The 22006-nt window shown below is 41.8% G+C and overlaps 2 protein-coding genes across 5 annotated transcripts in view; one reads left to right on the top strand and one right to left on the bottom strand.

Moving 5' to 3' along the window:
• Positions 1–1969: 1969 nt before the first annotated feature.
• On the top strand, positions 1970–6220 carry rad52 (RAD52 homolog, DNA repair protein). The gene is made up of 12 exons (XM_058645005.1): positions 1970–2091; positions 2333–2388; positions 3483–3584; positions 3751–3844; positions 3932–3999; positions 4102–4220; positions 4308–4383; positions 4477–4682; positions 5104–5282; positions 5446–5517; positions 5624–5875; positions 6023–6220. Exons 1-12 carry the CDS (start codon positions 2082–2084, stop codon positions 6088–6090), a joined length of 1302 nt encoding a protein of 433 aa, XP_058500988.1. The 5' UTR covers positions 1970–2081; the 3' UTR covers positions 6091–6220.
• A 79-nt stretch (positions 6221–6299) lies between these two features.
• The window catches only part of LOC131469723 (serine/threonine-protein kinase WNK1-like), a 31151-nt gene continuing 15444 nt past the window's right edge, over positions 6300–22006 (bottom strand). For 3 of the 4 annotated variants that reach the window (XM_058645003.1, XM_058645001.1, XM_058645002.1), the window contains exons 5-28: positions 20701–20858; positions 19398–19486; positions 19092–19311; positions 18889–18990; positions 18373–18736; positions 18082–18245; positions 17735–17812; positions 17431–17466; positions 16908–17039; positions 15576–15652; positions 15327–15489; positions 15050–15166; positions 14789–14902; positions 14027–14075; positions 13770–13913; positions 12703–13667; positions 12531–12605; positions 12235–12354; positions 11755–12091; positions 11466–11640; positions 11163–11356; positions 10904–11044; positions 10574–10803; positions 6300–9483 (exon numbers count right to left, since the gene is read on the bottom strand). In XM_058645003.1, the coding sequence (XP_058500986.1) occupies positions 9097–9483; positions 10574–10803; positions 10904–11044; positions 11163–11356; positions 11466–11640; positions 11755–12091; positions 12235–12354; positions 12531–12605; positions 12703–13667; positions 13770–13913; positions 14027–14075; positions 14789–14902; positions 15050–15166; positions 15327–15489; positions 15576–15652; positions 16908–17039; positions 17431–17466; positions 17735–17812; positions 18082–18245; positions 18373–18736; positions 18889–18990; positions 19092–19311; positions 19398–19486; positions 20701–20858 (4631 nt within the window). In that variant the 3' untranslated portion in view covers positions 6300–9096. The remainder of the gene's footprint in view (positions 9484–10573; positions 10804–10903; positions 11045–11162; positions 11357–11465; positions 11641–11754; positions 12092–12234; positions 12355–12530; positions 12606–12702; positions 13668–13769; positions 13914–14026; positions 14076–14788; positions 14903–15049; positions 15167–15326; positions 15490–15575; positions 15653–16907; positions 17040–17430; positions 17467–17734; positions 17813–18081; positions 18246–18372; positions 18737–18888; positions 18991–19091; positions 19312–19397; positions 19487–20700; positions 20859–22006) is intronic. The other variant, XM_058645004.1, reaches the window with a different exon arrangement.

Genomic DNA, 22006 nt, shown 5'->3' with positions numbered 1-22006 from the left:
GCACCGTGGTTGGAACCCATTATTGGAGAGAGTCCCAATTTAAGTGCGGGACGCGCCTCCTAGTGGGCCATGAAGGTATTAACGTATAGAAACAACTTAAAAGACATAAAACCAATAAGCACATAATAAAAAAAATACAAAAATATAATTATTTACAATGTGTGTGAATCTATAGTAATAGTAATACTTTGTTCAAATGTGATTTTCCAGCTGTATATAAAATAAATCATATATATATGCAAATATTTGATGTTGTTGTCTTGTGTATTGATGAGTTGTGATTTAAAGGTCCAGTGTGTAACGTTTGAGAGTTGAATTTTGAGGGGCAGAAATTGAATATACCAATATACATGTAGAATAGCTTTAAAATAAAGATAGTTTGGTTTCCATAATAAGGTAATGTATATGTACTTTAAGCAAGGGCCTTGCCTTAATAAAGTCCACCACCTTGTGCCAATACACATGGTATTATATGTCCAAACAGACGTTTATAATGCAAATAAAGAACAATGAGATTTTGAGTATTCAAAGCTCACCGTCATACACTGACAGCTGAGGGGGAGGGGTGTGCATTTGTTGCAATCTGCAGTCTCACCATTAGATATCACTCATTGTGACACATTGGCTCTGTAGGGATTTATTAGGGCGCAGAAGATTTCCAGAATAAAAAGTGGGTGTGGCTGTTGTAGTTGTATGCAAAACCAGGGGTTACAAGAAAAGAAATGGTAAAAGCACAGATGTGATTGTGCTCTGGACATGGCTGAGTAAGTTGTACTTGAAATGCAGAACAAAGTTACAGAGTTACAGAGTTCCATGCAGGCCCCTTGAACCCTAACGCACAAACATATTCCATAACAAACAAGTCAGCAGGGAACTCTGCACTATGCACTTTGCACAATGAAGTGCATACAAGTGTGCAGACACTGGAACAGAATCCTGCAGGTATTAATGTGTATGTACATGTTGCTTTGACCAATATAACTACATGTCTAGGGTATGGATGGGACAGTTTTATTACTCTTATTATCATTAGCAGTAGTAGTATTTCCATCATCATTTTATGCTATGATTAAAATTGATATCAGTTTTTTTTTATCAACAATCTCTGCTGCTGCTTGTATAAATGACATTGTAGTTCTATAAACATGTCTTTACTGACTCAGCACTGTCCTGTCTCAACCTATAACTTAATGCAAATGTTATATATCTGCTCCTGGTCTCTTTCTTCTGTCTTTACCTCACATCCCTCTTTCTCTTTCCCCAACCGGTTGAGGCAGATGGCTGCACATCTTTGAGTCTGGTTCTGTCAGAGATTTATTCTTCTGTTAAAAGGGAGTTTTTTTCTCTCTGCTGCTGCCTAGTGTTTGCTCATTGTGTGAACTGTTGGTTTCTCTTCTCTCCATGATGTTGTCTATGTACACTGCCATGAGATAATGTATGTTGTGATTTGGCGCTATACAAATAAAATTAATTTGAATTGAGACATTTATGTATAGCAATGACCCCAATCTATGTCTTTGCCATCTGCCAGTGAAGACACGGATAATCCCCCATGTCCACGGCTCATAATATAAATAAATCTGCCTTGTGACCAAATTTGTGAAAAAAAACAAAAACAAACTTACAGATACTTTCATCTGCACCCTCAAAGTATTAATAGCACTAACTGTAGTCGTTTTTGTTTCTTTTCACATAATGTTCAAACAAACAACAAATCGTGACACTTAATGCATGCTGTGACAGTTAATCTGTTGATCTGTAACACTCTTATTGGATGAAAGAAGTCTTCGTTATCACATCATATCATGGACAGTAAGATGAAGTTCATCTCACTCCACATTTACATTCTTTGTGTTCAGAGAAAATAAAATTGCAATTCAAAAATGTTTATATTTGATGTGAAAATACTGTTAAAACCATATATCTATAGTCTATGATAGACGAAGCATCCTTTTTTTCCGAGTGGCCCTGAAAGTAGCACCGAGTAAACTCCTCCTTCTCCGGTAGTTGGAGCGGGAAGTTACGAAACTGTAGAAAAATAGTAACCGTGTGGTTTATTTCACATAAAAGACAACAGGGGAATGATAAGTGGTGAGTTTGTGTTCATTCACACACACTTTTGAGTCTTAAGTGGTGTTAACGAGCTAACTGAAGCGTTAACTCAAACTAAGTGGTTAGTTTGACTTGCTGCTGTTAGCTTCGATTTATTTTAGCTTTCTATGACCAGGGTCACGTGTGTGGAGTATTAAAGTGGGCCAGAGCTGCTGACTGTTGTTGTTTATTAGTTATTACAGCATATTAACATATTGTCATTGTTGCCTGTTTGTTTTAGAGACCATGTCCAGTAACGCAGAGGAGAGCAGCTCCTCTGCGCCCAGGTTTGGACAGGTAAGTGCTGTCTGTGCAGGAACAGGTGTTTAAAGTCGATTGATTAGAGAAAAATAAAGCACTGCTGCTCAAGTAATGTGTGTGTGTCCATAGTTGTCTGACAATTAACTGCTGCCTAATACTCTACTACCAGTGTAATTATCAACATGATAATGAGTCTTTATAGTGCATTAAATTACATTTGAGGGTTGGCATGAGTTTCATTTTTGGTTTGGGTTTAAATGTCCCAGGTGAATGAATGATTGATAACTGTGTGCGCACGTGTGTGTGTGCCTCTTTCTGATAGGGATGCACAATTATATCTGATATGCTGATATATCCGGAGTGCTTGTGCTCATAACTGATACCAATACAATATATACATCTTTAATTTTCCCCAACTGTATTTAATCTCTTCTTTAGTGAAATGATTATAATAGTTTTCATAGTCACGTTGCAGCAGATGTAGGTATAAGATGTCTTCATTGTGCAAAATAAATAAGCATAAAAAAATAGCTGTAGAGGGCACGAGCCTAAAAGTTATTCAGCCTACTGTCTTAGTCATATCAGTGGTTTCTTTACATTTTAAAGCCAATTTCTGCCGATACCGGTATTGTGCTGATAATATATTGCATCCCTACTTTTTGTCCTTAGTCTAGGTAACAAAGAATAGGAATATAAAAAACAGGGATGCACAAGATTATGGCACAATATTGGTATCAGCTACTTAATCTGTAAAAATGCAAATATCATTAAAACAGTCGGCTGAATAAACGGCTACCTCCTTGATTGTTATGTCTGCTATTATTTTTGGAAGTTTATTTATTTTGCAATATGAAGAAAATGTATATCTAAGTCTGCAACATGAGTATGAAAAATATGTTAATTTCAATACAGAAGTGACTAAAATGACCTCTGCAGTTGGGCGCAGGGAAAAGTTTATTTCTATCCGGTTAACAGCCCAAGCACTCCCGATATTATTAGCTTATCAGATAACGGCAATAAGTCCAATATCATGCATTGCTAATAAAAAATATAATACAAACGTGATGTGTGTAGGTGTATAACTTCCTCCTGTGTTTAGTGTGTTTATGTAAACTGTACTGTGTTGACAGTGTACCTACACAGCTGAGGAGTACCAGGCAGTGCACAGCGCACTGCGTCAGAGGCTGGGACCCGAGTACATCAGTAGCAGATTGGCTGGAGGAGGACAGAAGGCAAGTCAATATCTCCTGGCGTTTGTCTGCAGCTGTGAAACAAATGAGTACAATTTAAGTGGACTGTAGAAATTTGAATTTCTATAAATCATCACGATGTTCAAGTCACAAGCAAAAACAGGCAGGAATAAAAACTTTAAGTGGCTGTAATTTGGCTTTTTAACAGGTGTGCTACGTTGAAGGGCATCGCGTCATCACCCTGGCTAATGAGATGTTTGGATACAACGGATGGTCTCACTCCATTTCTCAGCAGAACGTTGGTATGACTCAGAGCTGTTTTTAACGGAGGACGCAGTTTTAATGACATAAGCCACCAGAGTAACAGGTGCTGTGCTTGTGTTTTACAGACTTTGTTGACCTCATCAACGGGAAGTTTTATGTCGGAGTCAGTGCCTTTATCAAAGTGATGCTCAAGGTTTGACGATTGTCATCTTTTCCTCTTCTTCCCTCTCTCTGCTTCTTGTGACGTCCATGTGACTGTGTGTGTGTGTGTGTTTTATAATGTGCTTTCCCCCAGGATGGTTCATATCATGAGGATGTAGGCTATGGAGTTAGTGAAGGACTGAAGTCTAAAGCTCTGTCACTGGAAAAGGCAAGAAAAGAAGCTGTCACTGATGGCATGAAGAGAGCACTGAAGTACTGGAATTTACTTCTCATACGTATTTTATGAAGGAAAAATTATGTAGAGCACTATCTAAAATGTATTTGTGTTGTCTTGTTAAGGTGCTTCGGTAACGCCCTTGGAAACTGCATTCTGGATAAGCAATACCTCTTAGCCATAAACAAGATCCCCAAACAGGTCAGATACTGCACACAAACCTCCAGCTTTAAGGTTTTCTTATTCAGAAAGTCTAATGGAAGATGAATCTTGTCACTTCTGTTCCACACAAAGCCTCCTCCTCCTGTTGACCCAGGCCAGACCAAGCGCACAGAGGGGGAACCCGCAGTGGAGAAGGCCCGGATGTCCAGTCTGATCAAAGAGGAAAAACGTGCATCTGCTGTCAGTCTGGCCAGGATACCGCTGGAGCCACGAGTCCTGCACCAGAACCACAAAAGTTCTGAAGTCCATACTCCTAAGAGTGACCCTGCTCCTGACAGGTAGAGTGAGAACATCAGCTCCAGGTAGACATCACTGGTTTCTCATATCTCTTCTGATATCTACTGACAGATATTTAATCTAATATTCCTAATTATGTCCTTATCATTGGTTTAAAAATCACCTGAAATTAAGAGTAAGAGTTGTATTAGAGCTCAATGAGCTCTTTATTTCTACATGGGAGGTGGGCTCTATTTTCCTGCACTGTCATGTTTCTACAGTGGCCTAGAATAGACAAACCAAACACTGCCTCTAAAAGAGACAAATGTAGTTTCTCCTCCACACAAGGTGAGGGTTGTTCTCACAATAAAAAAAACACTAAATCCTGCACAGTGACTGTTAACTGCCACCGAACAGCTCCTCATCGTAGTGACTGTGCGTCACCTCTGATCTCCATCCTTCCTTTCCTCCTCCTCCTCCCAGACCCGGCATGGACTTGGTGGACGATGTCGGGTCAGACCCCAAACAGCTGAGAAAGCTCCGGCAGCAGCAGCTGCAGCAGAAGTTCAGGAAAGAGATGGAGGCCAAGAAGCTGCAGCAGGAACAGGATCACACCACGTCTGAGGAGGCAGAGGCCGCTTCACGACCAGGATGCAGTAGAGGTAAGGAAGAGGGATGTCACAATTCTCTGTATAATATTGAACTGTTACGGTGTGGCGTCCACGGTTCAGTATGTGCTTGTGAATTGTGAAAACAAAAAAAATATACTTTAGTCTCACTATAGAGACTTATAATTTTTTTTATGCATCTCTCTTTGTTCCCCAGATGATGAAGGTGGACCAGCAATGAGAGACGGCACTGACACTGAACCCAAGAACAAGGACGAGAATTTAGCAGGTGCTGTAAGCCACCAGCAGAGGGTGGCAGTATGGTGAGGAAACCTGGCTTCCTCCAACTTTCACCAGTTGTGTTCCCTGAGTTGTGGTTTTGTCGTCCTCCACAGATGATCCTGAGATGTGGAATTTCACTCTGGATGGGATTGAGGACCTGGACGTCCCCACAGCTCGACCGCCGTCCACAGAGCTGAGGCCCAGCACTCCTGGGAATCACCAGATGCAGACACGCAGTAAGACTCCACAAAGACCTCCAGGCAGACCTCCTGACAAGGGTCCAGCACACAGCAGAGGACAGGACGGGATTCAGTACTCGGCTCAGTACCAGCACCAGCACCAGCACCAGCACAAGGCAACACCAGGTGAACTTTCATTTACAGCGTCGCTCATTTGTTAACGGACTCTGTCAGGGAAGGTTTTAGTGAGATAAGGGACTGCACTGCTGTGTCTCTCTTTTGTACTTTCTCTATTTTCTATTTCTATTTAATCTGTACTCTCTGACTTTACAGGCACAGACAATTCCTTTAGTCCATACAGACAAGGACAGTACATGAAGAAACGTCGACTGGACAGCTGAAGGCTTCTGCAATTCAACCATGTTTTTATTTTTGTGTTCATATAGATTTTATAGTGTATACGTTTTGCTTATTTTTCAGTGATATGCTGCAGTTATGTGGATTTGTAAATAAAATAAAATTGCCACATTAGTCAGTTGGCTGGAGTAATATTTTGACAAATTAATTTGTAGGAACAACCATCCAGGAGGAAATAAAACCTGAACAAATGTTTACATTTAATTACACCAGTCTGCATGACAAGTGCTTTAATATTTTTATTTGTTTTTACATTTTGTACAATGTGGAAAAACATACACAAAACAGATGAATCACATGAAGTCCATATGTTGGGATCAGAGTTCAACAGATACTACTGCGTGTTAGTGGCCTCACAGTTCTGGACGGAGGTCAATGACAATGACTGATATTACACGGTAACACATTAGGCTTTGTTGTGAGCTTGTGCTGTACAGTGGCCAGGTTATCATTTGTCATTTTAAACACCAGTGAAGCCAGCATGCAGGAATCATGCTGACAATCTGATTTCAAAGTTGCGTCTGTGATTTTGATAAATGGCAATTAAAAGACTTTCAGCAAGGCAAATAATAATAATAAAAAAAAAAAGGGTCACGATTATTTCCAATATCAAAAACACTGAAGTCAGTAACAACCCTCATCAGCATGCAAATGTTTCCATTTCCCCTCAGTCTTATAAAACTTTGAACATTGCATATTCTGCATTGCAGTAACTCATTTTTTCTCTAGAGAAGTTTTACTATTTGTCCAATCTATAAGCAGGCAAAGGAGTCACAATGACGACGTGGTGACAGAATAGTTGAGCCAGCGTGAGGGCGTGACAACTTTTTTTGTTTTTTTAACTTTTATATACAGCTCATTTGCTGCACAAACAAATGCTTCAGTGAACAAAAAAGTTAAACAATAAATCCACAAAAAACAAATGTCAGCCAAAACCATGTGTAAATGAGCCCAATAGAAATTCACAGCGGATGAACACGACCAACACAAATGTAACTAGAGAGTAAACAAAGTGTTTCCACATTAGTCAGTGTGTGCTCTTTTGCTCTGCAGTCCTGCGGTTCCTCTCGAGTCGGGTGTCGCGTTGTGTTTACGGTCAAGTGAACTGGTTTTTCTGCAGTACAGTCACAGATACAGGACTAAAGGAATCTGGATCTCATCATTAAGGAGGATGCAAGGCACTAAAGTGTTGCTCATGTTTACAGAGTGCGTGTAGAATGAATCACCACAAGCACACTCTTAGTGACTGAGCAATACATGAAAGAAAGCATTTACCTCACGTTAACATATGTACAATAAAATAGAAAAGGGGGGCAGGGCAGTCATAGATATAAGAGCTTAATAAACCACAGGAATTCGCCCTGTGAGCTGAGTAGAATACCAATAACAACAACCCTGCAATTGCACTTTTTTTTTATATTCGTTTAACTACATGTTGTTTAACAACCTTTAATAGTAATTACAGTGAGACAACATCAAAATCTGATGGCTGAATACAGGTCCATAAAGAACATTTGTTTTGTCTTATTAAATAACGAATACAAAAACAGACCACAGACAGAAAACCCCAGACACTTGTGAGATAAGTGGTGAAGGCTAAATGTTATAATGTGACTTTACTACGAACCTGTTTATCTAATGATGGATATTATCTGTGTAAACACATGTTAGGAGGAGGAGGAGGAGGAGTCTGTGCTCCCCACACTCACAAACACTATGAACCAAAACTGTAATTTTTTGTAAGATAAAGACTACAAACTGCTCATGGCTGAGAACTAAGTGGTTTCATGTATTAATGAAGGATTCTCAACAGCTTCATATATTTAAAAAAAAAAAAAAAAATCTACAGCAGCATCACTTCTTCAGTTACAAATTTTGAAAGGTGCTCAACACCAGGACAATGTTTTGTTTTTGTCACAGATCCATCTGCTTGCATGTCAGATGCAAAGAAATCATCAATAATCAGATTATGATAGAGACAACTGAAACACTATGACACCAGACCCTCACAAGGACATAAATATATGCTGAACATGGAATCATAACCCAGTGAAAGAATATCTATGTACAAAGTCGATGTCTCCATGTGTTTGGGGATTAAGGCCACGGTTACAGGGGACACTTTATCTACTCTTTGCCATTATTGCATTTTACTTAATAGGTAGCCAATGCGATACTTTCACAACCCAACTGTATCCTTTACACTCCAGACAAACTTACTACGTCTTTCCTCTTGTCACACTTGTCTTCCCCATCTGGAACAAACCAAGGGTCGCCCCCCCCCCCCATCAATTCCCTTGATACAGCGGCTCGCCATGGTCCATCTTTGTCCCCACAGCGTTTTTTTCCCCTCTCAGTCCCAGTTCAACAACTGCCACAGATCTAATTCTCCAACTGTCCCACACCAATCCTCCACTTACTAACACTCACAGTCTCAATCACAACACAACCTACCACCCGAACTCACTTAAACAGGTCAATTTTTCTTCAGGACAGTGTGTGTGTATGTGTGTATATGTTTGTCTGTTGTTGAGTAATTAACTCAACATTCTTCAGTGCCAGTTCAGCTTTACGTCAGAACCAGCGAGGATATCACCCAGAATCCCTCCCCCACCTCCACCTCTTCTTCAAAAAAGGGATCACATGACAATGTCTGCTCTCAAAGAAAAAAAAGCACGCATCTTTGGCCGATGTTGGTTCTGCATTTGGGTCGTTACATTAGCAGACACAACCGACTAACTCGTCACAGCTCGGATCCACAGCTAACGGCAGGCTAAGTGGGACACTTTCTGTGCCGTGGATGTGTATTGCACTCTCCCTCCAATAACAGATTTTGTTCTGCCTGAGAGGACACAAGTCCACTCATTACACAAGATAATAAAAGAAATAATAATAAAAAAAGAAAAGAAGCATGACACAGCCGGCGAAGCTGCAAAGAGAGCTAGTGGTTTTTCGATCTACAACTGTCCTGTCTCTCCGCTCTGACTGGGCTACGTAGGCCTCAGGTTGGGTCCTCCGTGACTGGCTGATTTCTGAGGTGCAGGCGTGGTTCCCATGTGGTAGCCTTGCTGCATGGACACAGAGGCTGTTGTAGGCGGCTGGTACTGTGATGGTGGCTGTGCAGGGTTAAGCATGCTGACCTGGCTTGTGCCTGTGGGTCCTGCCCACTGAGAAGCACTGTATGGAGCAGCGGCATATCCAAACCCCTGGGGAACGGGGCCCAGAGAGCCTGTACGAGGCCCCAGAGAGACGGACGGACTGCCTGAGCTGCTAAGGTGAGTGTTGGTGGTGGATGTGGCGTTGGAAGGTGTGGGAAGTGTCGGGCAGAGGTAACCTGGGGCTGAGAATTTACGCCCCATGTTGGCTGGAGGGATGAGCTGTCATAGAGAGAAAGAAAATCGTTACACTGAATATGTCATATTAATACAGGTGGTAAGCAGTTAAAGGGACAGTTCAGGATTGTTGAAGTGTGGTTATATGAAGTATTCACACATTATTAAGACCGATTTGTGGACCTGCCTGAGAGTCAGACACTCTCACTAATTACATGACTGTTGGCAGGGAAAAGTAACTTGTGCTGTGTCTCTACTAAATCCTGGGTTAGGGTTCGCCTCGACTCGCCTCTACGTGGTTTGGTTGGTTTTAACATTACAATATAGTACCTCCTGGGCGGAGTCATCACTGTATGGCTGCATGAAACTACGGTGACTCCGTTTTACACGCTGCAGTTTTTTTTCTTACCACGAGACAGAGACGTTTCTGGTTGCACTATTATGTTTGTAAAGCACTCACTCTGCACACTGAGCTGGAGCTACTGCTCTACTGTTGGTAACATTTTGTCATTTAAGTAAATCCAACAGAACGATGATTATATTCCAAAGATATATTGAAATTAGGAATGCTCCAGCATAATCTAACATCTGAAAATTACAGCCATGTACGTGTCAGTCTTAAAACAGCTGATTGTAGTGAATGAGTAACAAAAAAAAATAAAAAAAACATACGATAATATATAACACATGAGAAATTATTTTCTTCTACATTCACTGCCCTGTTGCAATTAAGTGCATATATAAAAAACATCTGTAGTTTGCAGAAGATAATCTATTTAAACCATAAGATACTATTAAATAATACTAGCTAAATTCAAATGTTTCCTATATTGCTCATATTAGCAAAAACGACTTGTTATCAACTTTTAATCGCTCCTCTCATGGGCCACTTGCAGAGGCTTTGCAGTCTACCAGGGGGCCGCAGCTCACATTTTTGGGAATTACTAGACTTGAGCAGAATGAATTTTATTATGTGAGCCTTTTGCAAGACTTCTGCACTTGGCAAAGTCTATGTTGATAATGTATCAAAACCTCATACAACCACACTTTAAAAACCCAGACTACTTTACCAAGTCATCAAATGCTAAAAGAGAAAGATTATGATTATTATTTAAAGAAAACAGTCAATGCTTACATCATGTCCCAGTACCGCCTGTGCTCCAGTTTTAGGACCTCTCTTACACTGGGACAGGTTGATGGCGTCTCTGGCCCAGTTATCCACCAGTTGGTGAAAGTCATCAGTGAAGGTGCCTTTGCCTTTCTGGGTGAGACAGCCAGAAGCAGCAGCTCCAGCCACCTGGGCCAGTGAAGAAGAATGGTTCTGACAGTGACCTGAACCGTTACTGACGCTGGATCCAATTGGTCCTGGGAAACGAGAAGCCAGGTGAGATGAGACTGAAGGAAATTTAATGAGGAAATCATTTCATGAAGCTCACTGAGATAGATCAAGTCCTTTTGCACATACCTGTGGAGCAGCCACTGAGGCTGGGCATGGACGGAGAGGATCGTAGCTGCTGGTCTGATCTGCCAGCTGCTTGTGATGATGCCTCTGTTGCAGTTTCCGAAGCTTCTGTTGGAGAGGGGGAACTGTGCTTTGGAGACGATCCTGACCACAGCACAAAATTTGATTCATATTAAAAATTAAAATTATTTTTAAACAGCTTAGGTATTTGATAAAGCGTGAACAAATGAGTTAAAAACTGCTGGCAGGTCAGCGTGTTTACCAGAGTGATTGGGACTGGGTTGGCCACTACTGCGAGCAGATTTATGACTCTTGCTTTTCAGCCTACGTCGACCTCCAGCCATGGCCACAGCAGGGGAGAAGACAGAAGGAGGGGGTGGTTTTCCTATGCGGACAAACAGAGCCTCTACCTCCTCCTTCTGACGAGACTGTAAGACCTGAAGCTCCTTCATATGTCTGAGTGGGAGAGGAGACAACAACTATGTTACAAAATGTCTTCTGAGATGAGAAATACCACCTGAAGTAAAGGTAGAGTCATAAAATGAGTGACTGATGTGTGACATACTTTTCTCTCAGATGGCTAATTTCTTTCTGCAAGGCATCGTCCTCGGTCTCAGAGTCGTCGTTGTCACTGCTGTAGTGGCTGTGAGCATTGTGGGGGTCAGAGGATGAGGACGAGGGCCCATTCTGCCGATTGGAATCCTGTGATGGACTAGAGCCTGTCGTTGGAGCTGGAGTTACTAAGGGAAATCAAACACATAATCTCACATGATTTAAATATGGAACCATGATGTCTACATGCAGTACATGCTCTGCATAATGTGTAATGAAGTTGCTGTGAACTTAGCGCACACCTGTGACTGAAAAACGTCCCACTTTGGAGCCAGTGGTGGATTCAGGTGTGACGTTACTGCTCGTGGACACTTGGAAACGCCCAATAGTCGTGGGCTGACCGACGGGATCGGCGAAGAAAGACGAAGCTCCATTTATGCTGTCTGTTTCACAAGCAACTTTGGGCAAAGATGACAACCTGTGGAGTGTATTCTCTGGACTTGAGGGTGAGGAAGAGGAAGAGGAGGAGGAGGAGGAGGAAGAGGAAGAGGAGGTAGAGGATGGTGTGAGGGAGGAAGAGGATACCACGTTGCAGGGATCGGGAATGCTGCTGGATGAATCATCTGTTGCAGCAGAAACCTGAGAAAGAAGAACAAGGTTATTTTAATAAATTGAGCCCAGTGAGGTAGTGTAGACAGCAGGTGTTTCTAGAGCAGGATTTGGTTTCCAAACAAAAGCACATGTAGCCCCTGCATTAAAAACATGCAGTGTCTAAAACTCACTTGGAAACGTCCCAGAGTGAAACCTGCTCCTGGAGGTTGGACTCTGTTTCCACCCTGAACAGTCTCAGGGCTCAGAGCTCTCCTTAACTGTGCATCCAAATTACCCAGTGGTTGATGTGACTGTGGAGTCACACAAACAGGATTTAAGGAACAGTCTTAAGCTGCATTTCACACAATACACAATACAAGGAAACAAAAGGTTACAGCAAACCATTGTTGTGTGCATTTCTACCCCTGTAAAAAAACTAGTTAACTACACAAGTATGGTACATTAGCAGAGACAATGTAGATCTCACCTGATTTGGTCCAGGAAATGGAGGTATAATGTCCGAGGGCGGTGTAGCAGCTTGATCAAAACCAGTAGGTAAAGTCTGAGAGTAAAAAAAGGGAGGTCAAATTATTAATTGTTGCAATAAACCAGATTTTGCTTTAATTTTTTTTCTCTCAAGTGCTGAAGTTTTTACTAACCTGTGCCCTGGGCTTCATCGGAGGGGTATGTGTATGTCCTGATGGGGTAATACCCTGTCCTGGGGTGGTTGTGCTGCCAAGGACACCTTGTGCCCCAGAGGTGAGGGAAAGGTTTGATGGAGGCACCATGACAGTTCCTGGTGGCGGGGAAGCAGTCCCCGGGGTAGGAGAGGAGGTCCCTGTGCTCTGACTAGGATCCATTGAAGCCGAGGATGCAGAGCTCTGGTCTTTGAAGAGGGACCGTAGTTTCTTATCTAGAGCTTGGATGTCATCTCGACCAGCATTCTTTGACTGGAGATCAGCCCCTTCTGACTCTACCTGCTGTACCTGACTCTGATTGGTTAATGAGGCGGGAGGATGGATGGATGCATTCATAGGCTGAGAAGATGTAACAGCACTACTGAAAGGCTGCTGCTCTGAAGCAGGGACAGCACTATAACTACCACTACCAGAACTAGATGTAGCACCAGATCCAGAAGAAACACTGACAGAGCTACTGTTCGTCTGAGGCCCAGGTACTGCAGGGACAGAGTTTTGCGTGGATGCAGGTGAAATAGTGGTAGTTGAAGGAGGGATACCGGTCGCTGATGGAAGCTGTGAGGGAGGTGTTTCATGGGAAGACTGGGGGGGTGGACTGGGATCATTGATGACTGGAGCAGGTGTTTGGGGCTGGGTGGATACAGGTTGAGGGGAAACGTTCACAGGTTGTGAGGATGTTACAGTAGACGTGGCAGGAAAGTTAGGGCTAGCAGTGGAAGCTAAAGCTTCCGGAGGAGCCAGGACATTGTTGGAGTTTGGGCCGAGTCCAGGCTCAGTAGACGGGACAGAGCATGGTTCCTGCTCAGCAGCAGGGGGCTCAAGGGTGTTGGCTCTCTCTTCACGAGTCTGCATCTTCATGTTACTTAAAGCCTGCTGGAGGAGCCCAGATGGAGCAGACAGAGAAAGGCCCAACGTTATAGGGGGAGCTAGAAAAAAAAAAAGAGAAGGAGGAAGAGATTACAGATGTGTCATACAAAAAAGACAAAAACATCAATAGTTTCCACCTTGAATAATAACTTTTCACTCACCAGGGCCAAAGTCATCTCCAAAGGAGTTATTAGCTGAAGGAGCTCCAAAGAACTGCTCTTTAAGACGAGACTCTGGCACTGGGCTGACGATGAACCTTCGTCCTGCTGAATGCACCACCTGGGCTGTTGTGCTGGGAGAAATACCTGATAAAAAGGTCAGAAAAAAAGAGTGAGATATTAAGCAGGAGACATCATACGAGTCTATCACCTCCAAGTTGACAATGAACAGTGTATTTTTTGGGGAAAGGCTTGTTCACCTGGCAGCATGGGGATGGACAGTTCAGGCTGCTGTTGAAGGTCACTCAACTGCAAAGAAATAAGTGTAGATGGTTAAATCTGTAGCCAGTGAGGATGAATACTCTCATAAGGAGGTAGGTTAGGGGTGGGAAAATGTCATGTCATGATGTTTTCTTACATCAACAAAATCCTTTGCTGCACAGATGTGCTTACTTTGTCTTAACAGGCTACACTCAAATCATTAGATCAAGAAATAGTCAAATAAAATACATTTAAAACTGATGTGAACTGTTCTTTATTAGCTTTGTCAAATTAATGTTACCGTTACCAAGACAGCAATGACCAGTAAACCTGCTCTGCTCTGCTGAGACATGGAACGACTGCAGACTATTAGCTGATTTAAGTTAGCTTCAATTATTATGGGTTCAAAAATTATGATTATTAGCATTATGACAAACATTAGGACAAAAACCAGCATCCGTATGACCTAACCAACATATGCAGCTTTACAAGACTTGAATAGAGCAGAGCTTTCAGCCATTTTGACTGAAGTTTCCCCCTTGTGGCACTTCAAAATAACTGCATGTTGTTGAGCTAACCATTTCAAGTTGCTCAAATAAAAACTATGGCCATTATCCCCATTCACAACCATCTAGATAAATGGAAATTCACCACAATAGAATAACTAGTGTTTTTTAGTGCAATGAGCATTAATATCGTATCATATATCGTCCCACCTTTATTCTGGATATCTAAATAGGAGATGTGAATATGACAGATACCTGAGGAAAGCCTTCCTTTATCCGCTCTCCCTTCTCATCAGCCATTTCGATGACTTCCCGGACCTGCTCGATGAAGGACTCGCGCTCACACTCCAAGATAAACTCACTCTCAACCTGAAACCAACAACAGAACACATTTACTATAAAAGTGGTCCATAGAAAGGCTTTGTAATGGTGACTGCAACTGGCTGAGGTAAGTGCATACAGAGATTTTGTTCAAGGCAACAAAGAGGTTATGTTTTTAAAATTGTAAACTACTACCATGATCTGTGCAATCTCCTCTGGATTATCACCATCTAGGTCAAATCTGAAGGTCACCATCTTCCTGTTGTGAGTTTCCAGCTGGCACTCTGCTACTCTGTCGCCCACATTAGAGATCTGCAAAAACATTAATCGAGTTATGTATCAGTGAGATAAATCATTTTCTGCACATACATTAACAAGTTTACTAGTCGTCAGTATAATCATAGTGTGTGTGTATTTTATAAATCTACATAATAAATGTTAACCGATGGAAAGAGTATAAAGGATCTCATACACTGAGAACATTCAGCTTGGCCTTTGCAGACTTTTCGTGGCGGGAACGGCTGCGCACCGATCGCCTCTGGTGGCGCTTTAGCGAGCGCCCCTCGTGGCGACCTCCTGATGTAGAACTTCCATCATTACCGTCACTAAGACCGGAGGCTGCATCTGACAGGCAGCTGTAAGAGACATGAATCCAAGTGAGACATCAGTCAAGTGGAGTGGTGCTCATGAAACCACTCACAACAAAAGGCTTCCCTCTCACCTTTCTACAGACGGTGGCAGCAGAGGTAAAGATCCTGCCGATTGTTCTGGTGTTGACTGAGATACACTCGCAGGAGCCTGGGAAGTCAGAAATCAAGCACTTAATATCAAATGCTAATATACATTTTTATTTTTTTAACAATTTAGTGACATAAGTCAGATAAATAAAGATTGTTTATATTTTATTGTGGTCATTTATGCTGGCCATCTACTCACAGCAAATGTTATAATTTACCATCCACCAGATGGAGCAATTAATCCTGGTGAAATATGTTGTATCAGATACAGCAGGAGACGCCATTATTCAGGTCTGAGAATATGCTAAAAATAAAGCTTGTTTTGGTTTGCCGTTGGTGTTTGGTCATGTGAAGAACCAGAAAGAAAAAAAAGAAAAGAAACCAAGGCAGACACCGAAAAGTCTTGGTTAGGTTGTTGAAAACCAACAGTATCCATCACGTGATTGCCAGAGGAAATGAAACAATGAAAAACAACCTTACTTCATGTCTTTTTTCCCCCATAGTTACATTGACTTAACATGCTCTCACCCAAGAACACGACCACAAATACAGCTTATTAGTGCTGTGTTACAGTCTGTCCTTCCATGTGACCATTTCTCTCTGCAGTATTTATTTGAATGTTAGTTGTGTTTACACAGGCAACTGCTGTTCTATCACTTTCCACTTTTTTTTTTTTTTTTTTACTGGGTGAAAAAGGAACAACAACATAGCTTATATCCACTGGAGGACTGAAAAGCTGTTACAGAGGAACCAGAAGGATATAAATTTATATAAGTGTATACAATGCTTTTAAGACTAAATGTAACAAATGTGAACAAAGCACGTGGTCTATTCTCTGAACTTGGGATGCCTTGTTTTTATGACTCATGTTTACAGGTGCTTTATGGTGCACTAATATAAAGTTGAATGTATAACTACTTCAGGAAGAACAACTGCGTCACACCTGACCTACATACACACACAAAACACTGTTGCTCTGTAGAGTACCTGCACAACAGAGAGGCACGAGGCCTGATAGAGGAAATAAAGATGCTCTGCGTTGAGTGGAGGAGACAGGACAGGACTTGGCTCATTGGCCCAAGACTAAGAGTCAGGCACGAATAAGAAGCATGCAGAAGGGTGTAGAGAAGAAAAAAAAGAAAGCAGCCACAGCAATAAGAAAGGTCAGAGAAAAGAGATTTTGAAATACACAGAAATGTAAAAAAACAGACAGCTCGAAACTGATACTTTCATATGATCAAGAGACAGTGGCATTTAGTCTGAAAGAGAGATGCATGCTTGCACATTAATAGGAGCACTGGTGGTGCGCGTCTCACCTGTGGCTGCTGGGCTCCAGTGTGTGACTGCGGTACAGTGGAGCTTTGAACTGTGGCACTGCTCTCAGAGTGTTGCTGCTGGGGTACAGAGGACGACGATAATGGAGGCATCATCACTTGCTGGTTGGAAATCTAAAAGAAGAAGGTGGAGTGGCAGACTTTTCAGAATAAAATACAAGGCATGGTGTTGAGATAAAAACTGCCACACATGCAATGACACAATAAAACTAAGGTCTGAATCTTTTGACTTTGTCCCAGAGCCAAATGTACTTACCTGTTTAATACCATGTCTGGAATAACCAGATCATTTGACATTTAAGTTCTCACACACCACAGTGCATGTGCAAAGTTCTTAATAATACTGGGTCCAATGTTTTGGTGTGAATAACCATCTTCCTATAACCGAGTACAAACTTACCAAAGACCCAATTAAAACAATTAATTTTGTATCCCAGAACATGATATCTGAAAGCCTGTGGGTGTGTTTAAAAGTGGCAACAGGAAAATGGGACATTTTATCTACCTGAGGGGGGAGCGATGGTTGGTAGTAAACTCCATACTATAAGAAACAAAACATAACAAAGGGTGAGAGAAGGAACTTGAGAATAAAAAAGAAAAGTAAGTCGGGGGGGAAAAACTTAGAAGCAGATGCTACACTGTAGTCTTTCAAAGTCAACTTGACACTGTCTGAAACCGTGGCTTTGCTGAATCAGACCGATTAAAGTTCATTCACATTCACATTCACTGCATTGACATATGCGTGTACTCTTTTGTTTTGTGTTGTGGTTCTCTTTAACGGTTAGTAAGACACATAGGACAACATATACCTGTGAAGGTGCCAGAGGAACAGCCTGGCTAGTGGCTGCTGGAACTTCGGGCTGGACACCTTGCATCTGGGACTGACCCTTGTGCACAAGAGACAGAACAAAACATGGTGAAAACAAAGCAAAGGAGAAAATAAATTGATAGAGTGTATTAACCAGCTATGATAGTCGGCATGTTTAGCATTGGTGAGAGAAATACCATTTTGAGGATCGTGGATTCAAATCAAGTAGTAAGTAAGGGAGTTAGTAAGGTGCAATTAAACTGCATGTTTAAATTCTTAGGAACACATATCACATGTATACAATTTGATTAATACATGGGGTTACGTCCTATATTCATGATGACTCACCACTGACAGTTGCTGCTGTTGCACTTGTTCATTTTGTGTCTGCGCACAAGACACCTGCAGCTGAAGGTGCTGACAGGGAGCAGAGCTGTAGGAAACTCCAGGCTGAAGAGGCTGAGCATCAGGAAGGATGGAGGAACTAGGCAATCTGTCTCCCGTGTAAACAGCTGCGGGGGAAATTAAGTTTTCATTTATGAAAAAGCTCTACATGCACTCAACTTTCAAAACATTTTAATATTAAATATTACACTGTCAGCTGCATGTGTTTCAGATCATAAGTCAACTAATACAAACCTCCTGCAATGTGCTGTAGCTGTTGGTCGGACTCCAGCTCCTCCGACTCTGGCTGGATGGTGGTCACACCTTGTCCCTGAACTTGTCCCGTTGACTGGGGGACATAAGGGACCCCCTGTGCCATGGCCGTCAGTGAGGTTGATTGAGAAGTGTTCGAGTAGTTAGAAGTCTGGAGGCTCTGCTGTGATACAGGTTGAGCAGACATCTGTGTGCTGTGTTGGTTTGGTTGTGGAGAGATGTAAGGAGCAGGCTGAGGCACTGGCTGAGGCAACTCTGTGCTGGATTGCTGTCCTGGTTGCTGCGCAAGCAGTAACTGACTCTGCATCTCTTCTTCTAACCTTCTCTTCTCTTGATCTTCTCGGACCTTTAAGATAACCAGAATCAAAAGTATTAAAATCTCAGAGACCATGTAAACATTGGAGCTCAATTACGTAAACCCTATGACTTGAATCAGAATTTAAGTAATATACAATGGCATACACGACAAGAATAGGATACACAACAATATGGACACACCTGCTGCCACTGAGCTCTCTTGCGGCTGATCAGAGACACCCTGTCCTTAATAGCCTTTGCAATGGTCTTGTGGTCACCTTCGCAAACATAACCAGATTCGACCTACAGCAAAGTAGAATGTCAGTGATCGTGATGACCTTGATAACACAAATATCAGTATTAAAAAAATGTTTTTTAATATATAAAAAAAAAGTGAAATTCACCATTTCTTGAGCCACATCTTCTGAAACATCTTTGTTGAGGTCAAAAGAAAACTCAATTGCTTCATTGTCTTTGTACTTCCCCTTGAGTTTCTTAATATCCTCAATTCTCAGCCACAACTTAATCAGCTGCATCTCTCCATCATCCTCTTCTGCCAGCTCCACACGCACACCTGTGTCCTCCTGGAAGAATACGTGGTTCAGTAGGTCCTTGATTGAGTACCTAAAGAAAAGAGAGCAGTGAGCAAATATGATCTCCTGGTGACCATGTTGACCATTGAGCTGTTAATGTGTTCATAACTTCTAGACCTCTCATCTTTGTTCTGGCGAATACACCCCTCGATGATCTCCTTCACTTCAGGGAAGGCCACCTTGTCGAAGCTGCCCGGCTTCACCCCCTACGGGAAACACAGAACCCTAAAATGAGAATGGTTCTTGACCTTTTTCTTCTGGATATTCCTAATTTCTTGAGCCAGTTTTAGCTTAGGGAATCTACATGAAAGCCACATGAATATCCAACATACGCTGAGTTATTTAACTGCAATTCTCTTTCAAATGTGTTCTAGGTTGTAAGTAGGGCAGGTTGAGGTTAAGACTTTTTCTAACACATTAATTAAATTAATATTCATAGGATGGTATGCATTCTGTCTGGTGGCATTCAAATATTGTATATAATGTGTAAAGTGATGGAAAAGAGAAGAGGACAAGTCGGCTGAGGATGGATGGTGAGAGATAATGAATGGAGCCAATAGCAACAGGAAACTCCCTGGTGCAACAGGAAAAAGGATGACGATGAATGAATGAGTGCAGAACAGCTGAGGTGTAATAGGAAAATAGGAAGAACAGACTATCTCCCCCAGGACTATGACTGTGAAACTAGACGATGTCACACTAACTTAATGTATGCTCAGCAACACAATAGCACTTTGTTTCTCAACTGAGTCAACCGTGTCTATTCTAATCTGCAGTACCAATTCTGGGGTGAATAAAAAAAAAAGCTATTTTTTAATGCAAAGCAGTATTTGTGCTTTGCAGTTAATGATAAACTGTGGCACTTCTTAAGATAACAGGTTTCACCTTCCTACCCTATGAGCCCTGAATACATGAATCATGTGTATGAATCATATCACGTGTGAATCATATCTGTAAACCATGTATTTAATAAGGTGAGCCAGTATGAACTGTGTGAATGAGACTGAAAAGATGTTTCTTTTCTATGGCCGTCATGATCACAAGACTGACTAATGAAACAACAAGGCTGTACATGTTCAGGATCTTATCAATCATCCACACCTCTGGTCTGCATGATTGACCAACATATCATACACCATAATCTAGATAGGTAGAAAAACAAAAACACTATGAAGTGAAGCAAAGAGGCTTGTTGATGCACATAGCATGCTTTCTCGTAAAGGTTTTTAAATAGGGCAATGGTAAATCACCCAAGAGAAAGAGGAATAAGGGAAATACCTAAAATACTGCAAAAATAACCCTACTAAAGAAGTGACAGCAAGAATAAAAAAGGTTCAAGAGAGGGACCCTAGCCTTTTTGGCACATAGGAAGAGGTGAAGGCAGGGCAGAGGAGACATGGGTGGTGAGAAGAACACTTACGCTGGTAACTCTGCGGTAGATCTGTGCAGCATTCTGGCACTCTGAGTAAGGGTACTCTGAGGTGGCCATCTCCAGCATGCACATTCCAAAGGCATACACATCCACTGACTCGTCGTACTTCTCCTCATACATCTCAGGCGCCATGAATTCAGGGGTACCTTAAATCAAAACAACTATTCAGAACTCTCGAACTCCCTTACTGATTGAGTGGGGTTCTCACAACCCATTGCCCCTCAGCTCCTCTAACCCCTGAGGGGTTGAGGAAGAGGAGGTTGAGAAGAGTGACCAGCCTGCAGACATCTCCTGGAGTAGAACCTGTGAGGTGAAAGTTGGAAGAGAGAGAGAAAAAAAGAAAAAGGGAAGGAAAGCAAAAAAAGAGACAGAAAACAAAAAAGGAAGGAGAAGCTGGGCTCAGTGAGACTGTAGAGACGAAGGCACGTGTTTGTCTGTGTAAGACCTTAACATGTTGCAATACAAGAATGTGACTGAGGATACCAATGTGCAGAACACACTTGTTCACCAAAATGAACATTATTATTTTCAATGTTCAAACATTAGATTTAAGTTAATAGAGAGTAATGGCCAGGCGAGTATACAGGGTAATATTTTTGAGGGAATGCCCAAGAGTTTCTATGAGAAAAACATGACTAGCTATGGAAATAACTTTTGTCAAGACCTTACCTTACACCCACATTGACATTTACTTTTATAGCAGACTTACCTTTCGAAGTCTGACTTACCGTGTCTTCTTGGCCTGCAGAAGGAAACTGTTATGGTCAAGGCTGAGAGAAGCAGATCCCATAGCTAGTTACGGTGTTGATCAGTGTGTTCATGCACATCAGTCTGCTCCATTAATGGATAATTTTTACATTCAATTTCAGGTCTTACACAGAAAAACTGATTTGGTTATTCAAATGTAAATGTTCTTTTAAATTGATGTGTGTTACAGCACACTGTCAGACTTACCAGGCCCATAAAACTTCATACTTACTCAATGACCAGCAGTACCCTATTCATTCCAAACAGCAGAATGGGGCACAGCTGAGGCTAGAGCCTACATTTTAAAAACATACCTAAGAATGTGAACGTAAAAAAGAAAATAAAAGAAAAAAAAACACAAGAAACAAAAGTCTGACAGAGAGAAAAGTGTGACGAGCTCCCTGGACAGAGACGGAGTAAAAACATTCTGCAGTCCTGCAAATACTTTAAAAGACAGTAAGAGACAAACACTAGGGGCAAAAAAACCTGTTGAGGCAAACCCATAGAAAGAGATGTTTAATATTACAGGTGTAACTGGCAAACAGAC

This window comes from Solea solea, chromosome 12, assembly GCF_958295425.1.
Source record: "Solea solea chromosome 12, fSolSol10.1, whole genome shotgun sequence".
NCBI classification, from domain to species: domain Eukaryota; kingdom Metazoa; phylum Chordata; class Actinopteri; order Pleuronectiformes; family Soleidae; genus Solea; species Solea solea.
This window is presented reverse-complemented; position numbering and strand designations above follow the sequence as displayed.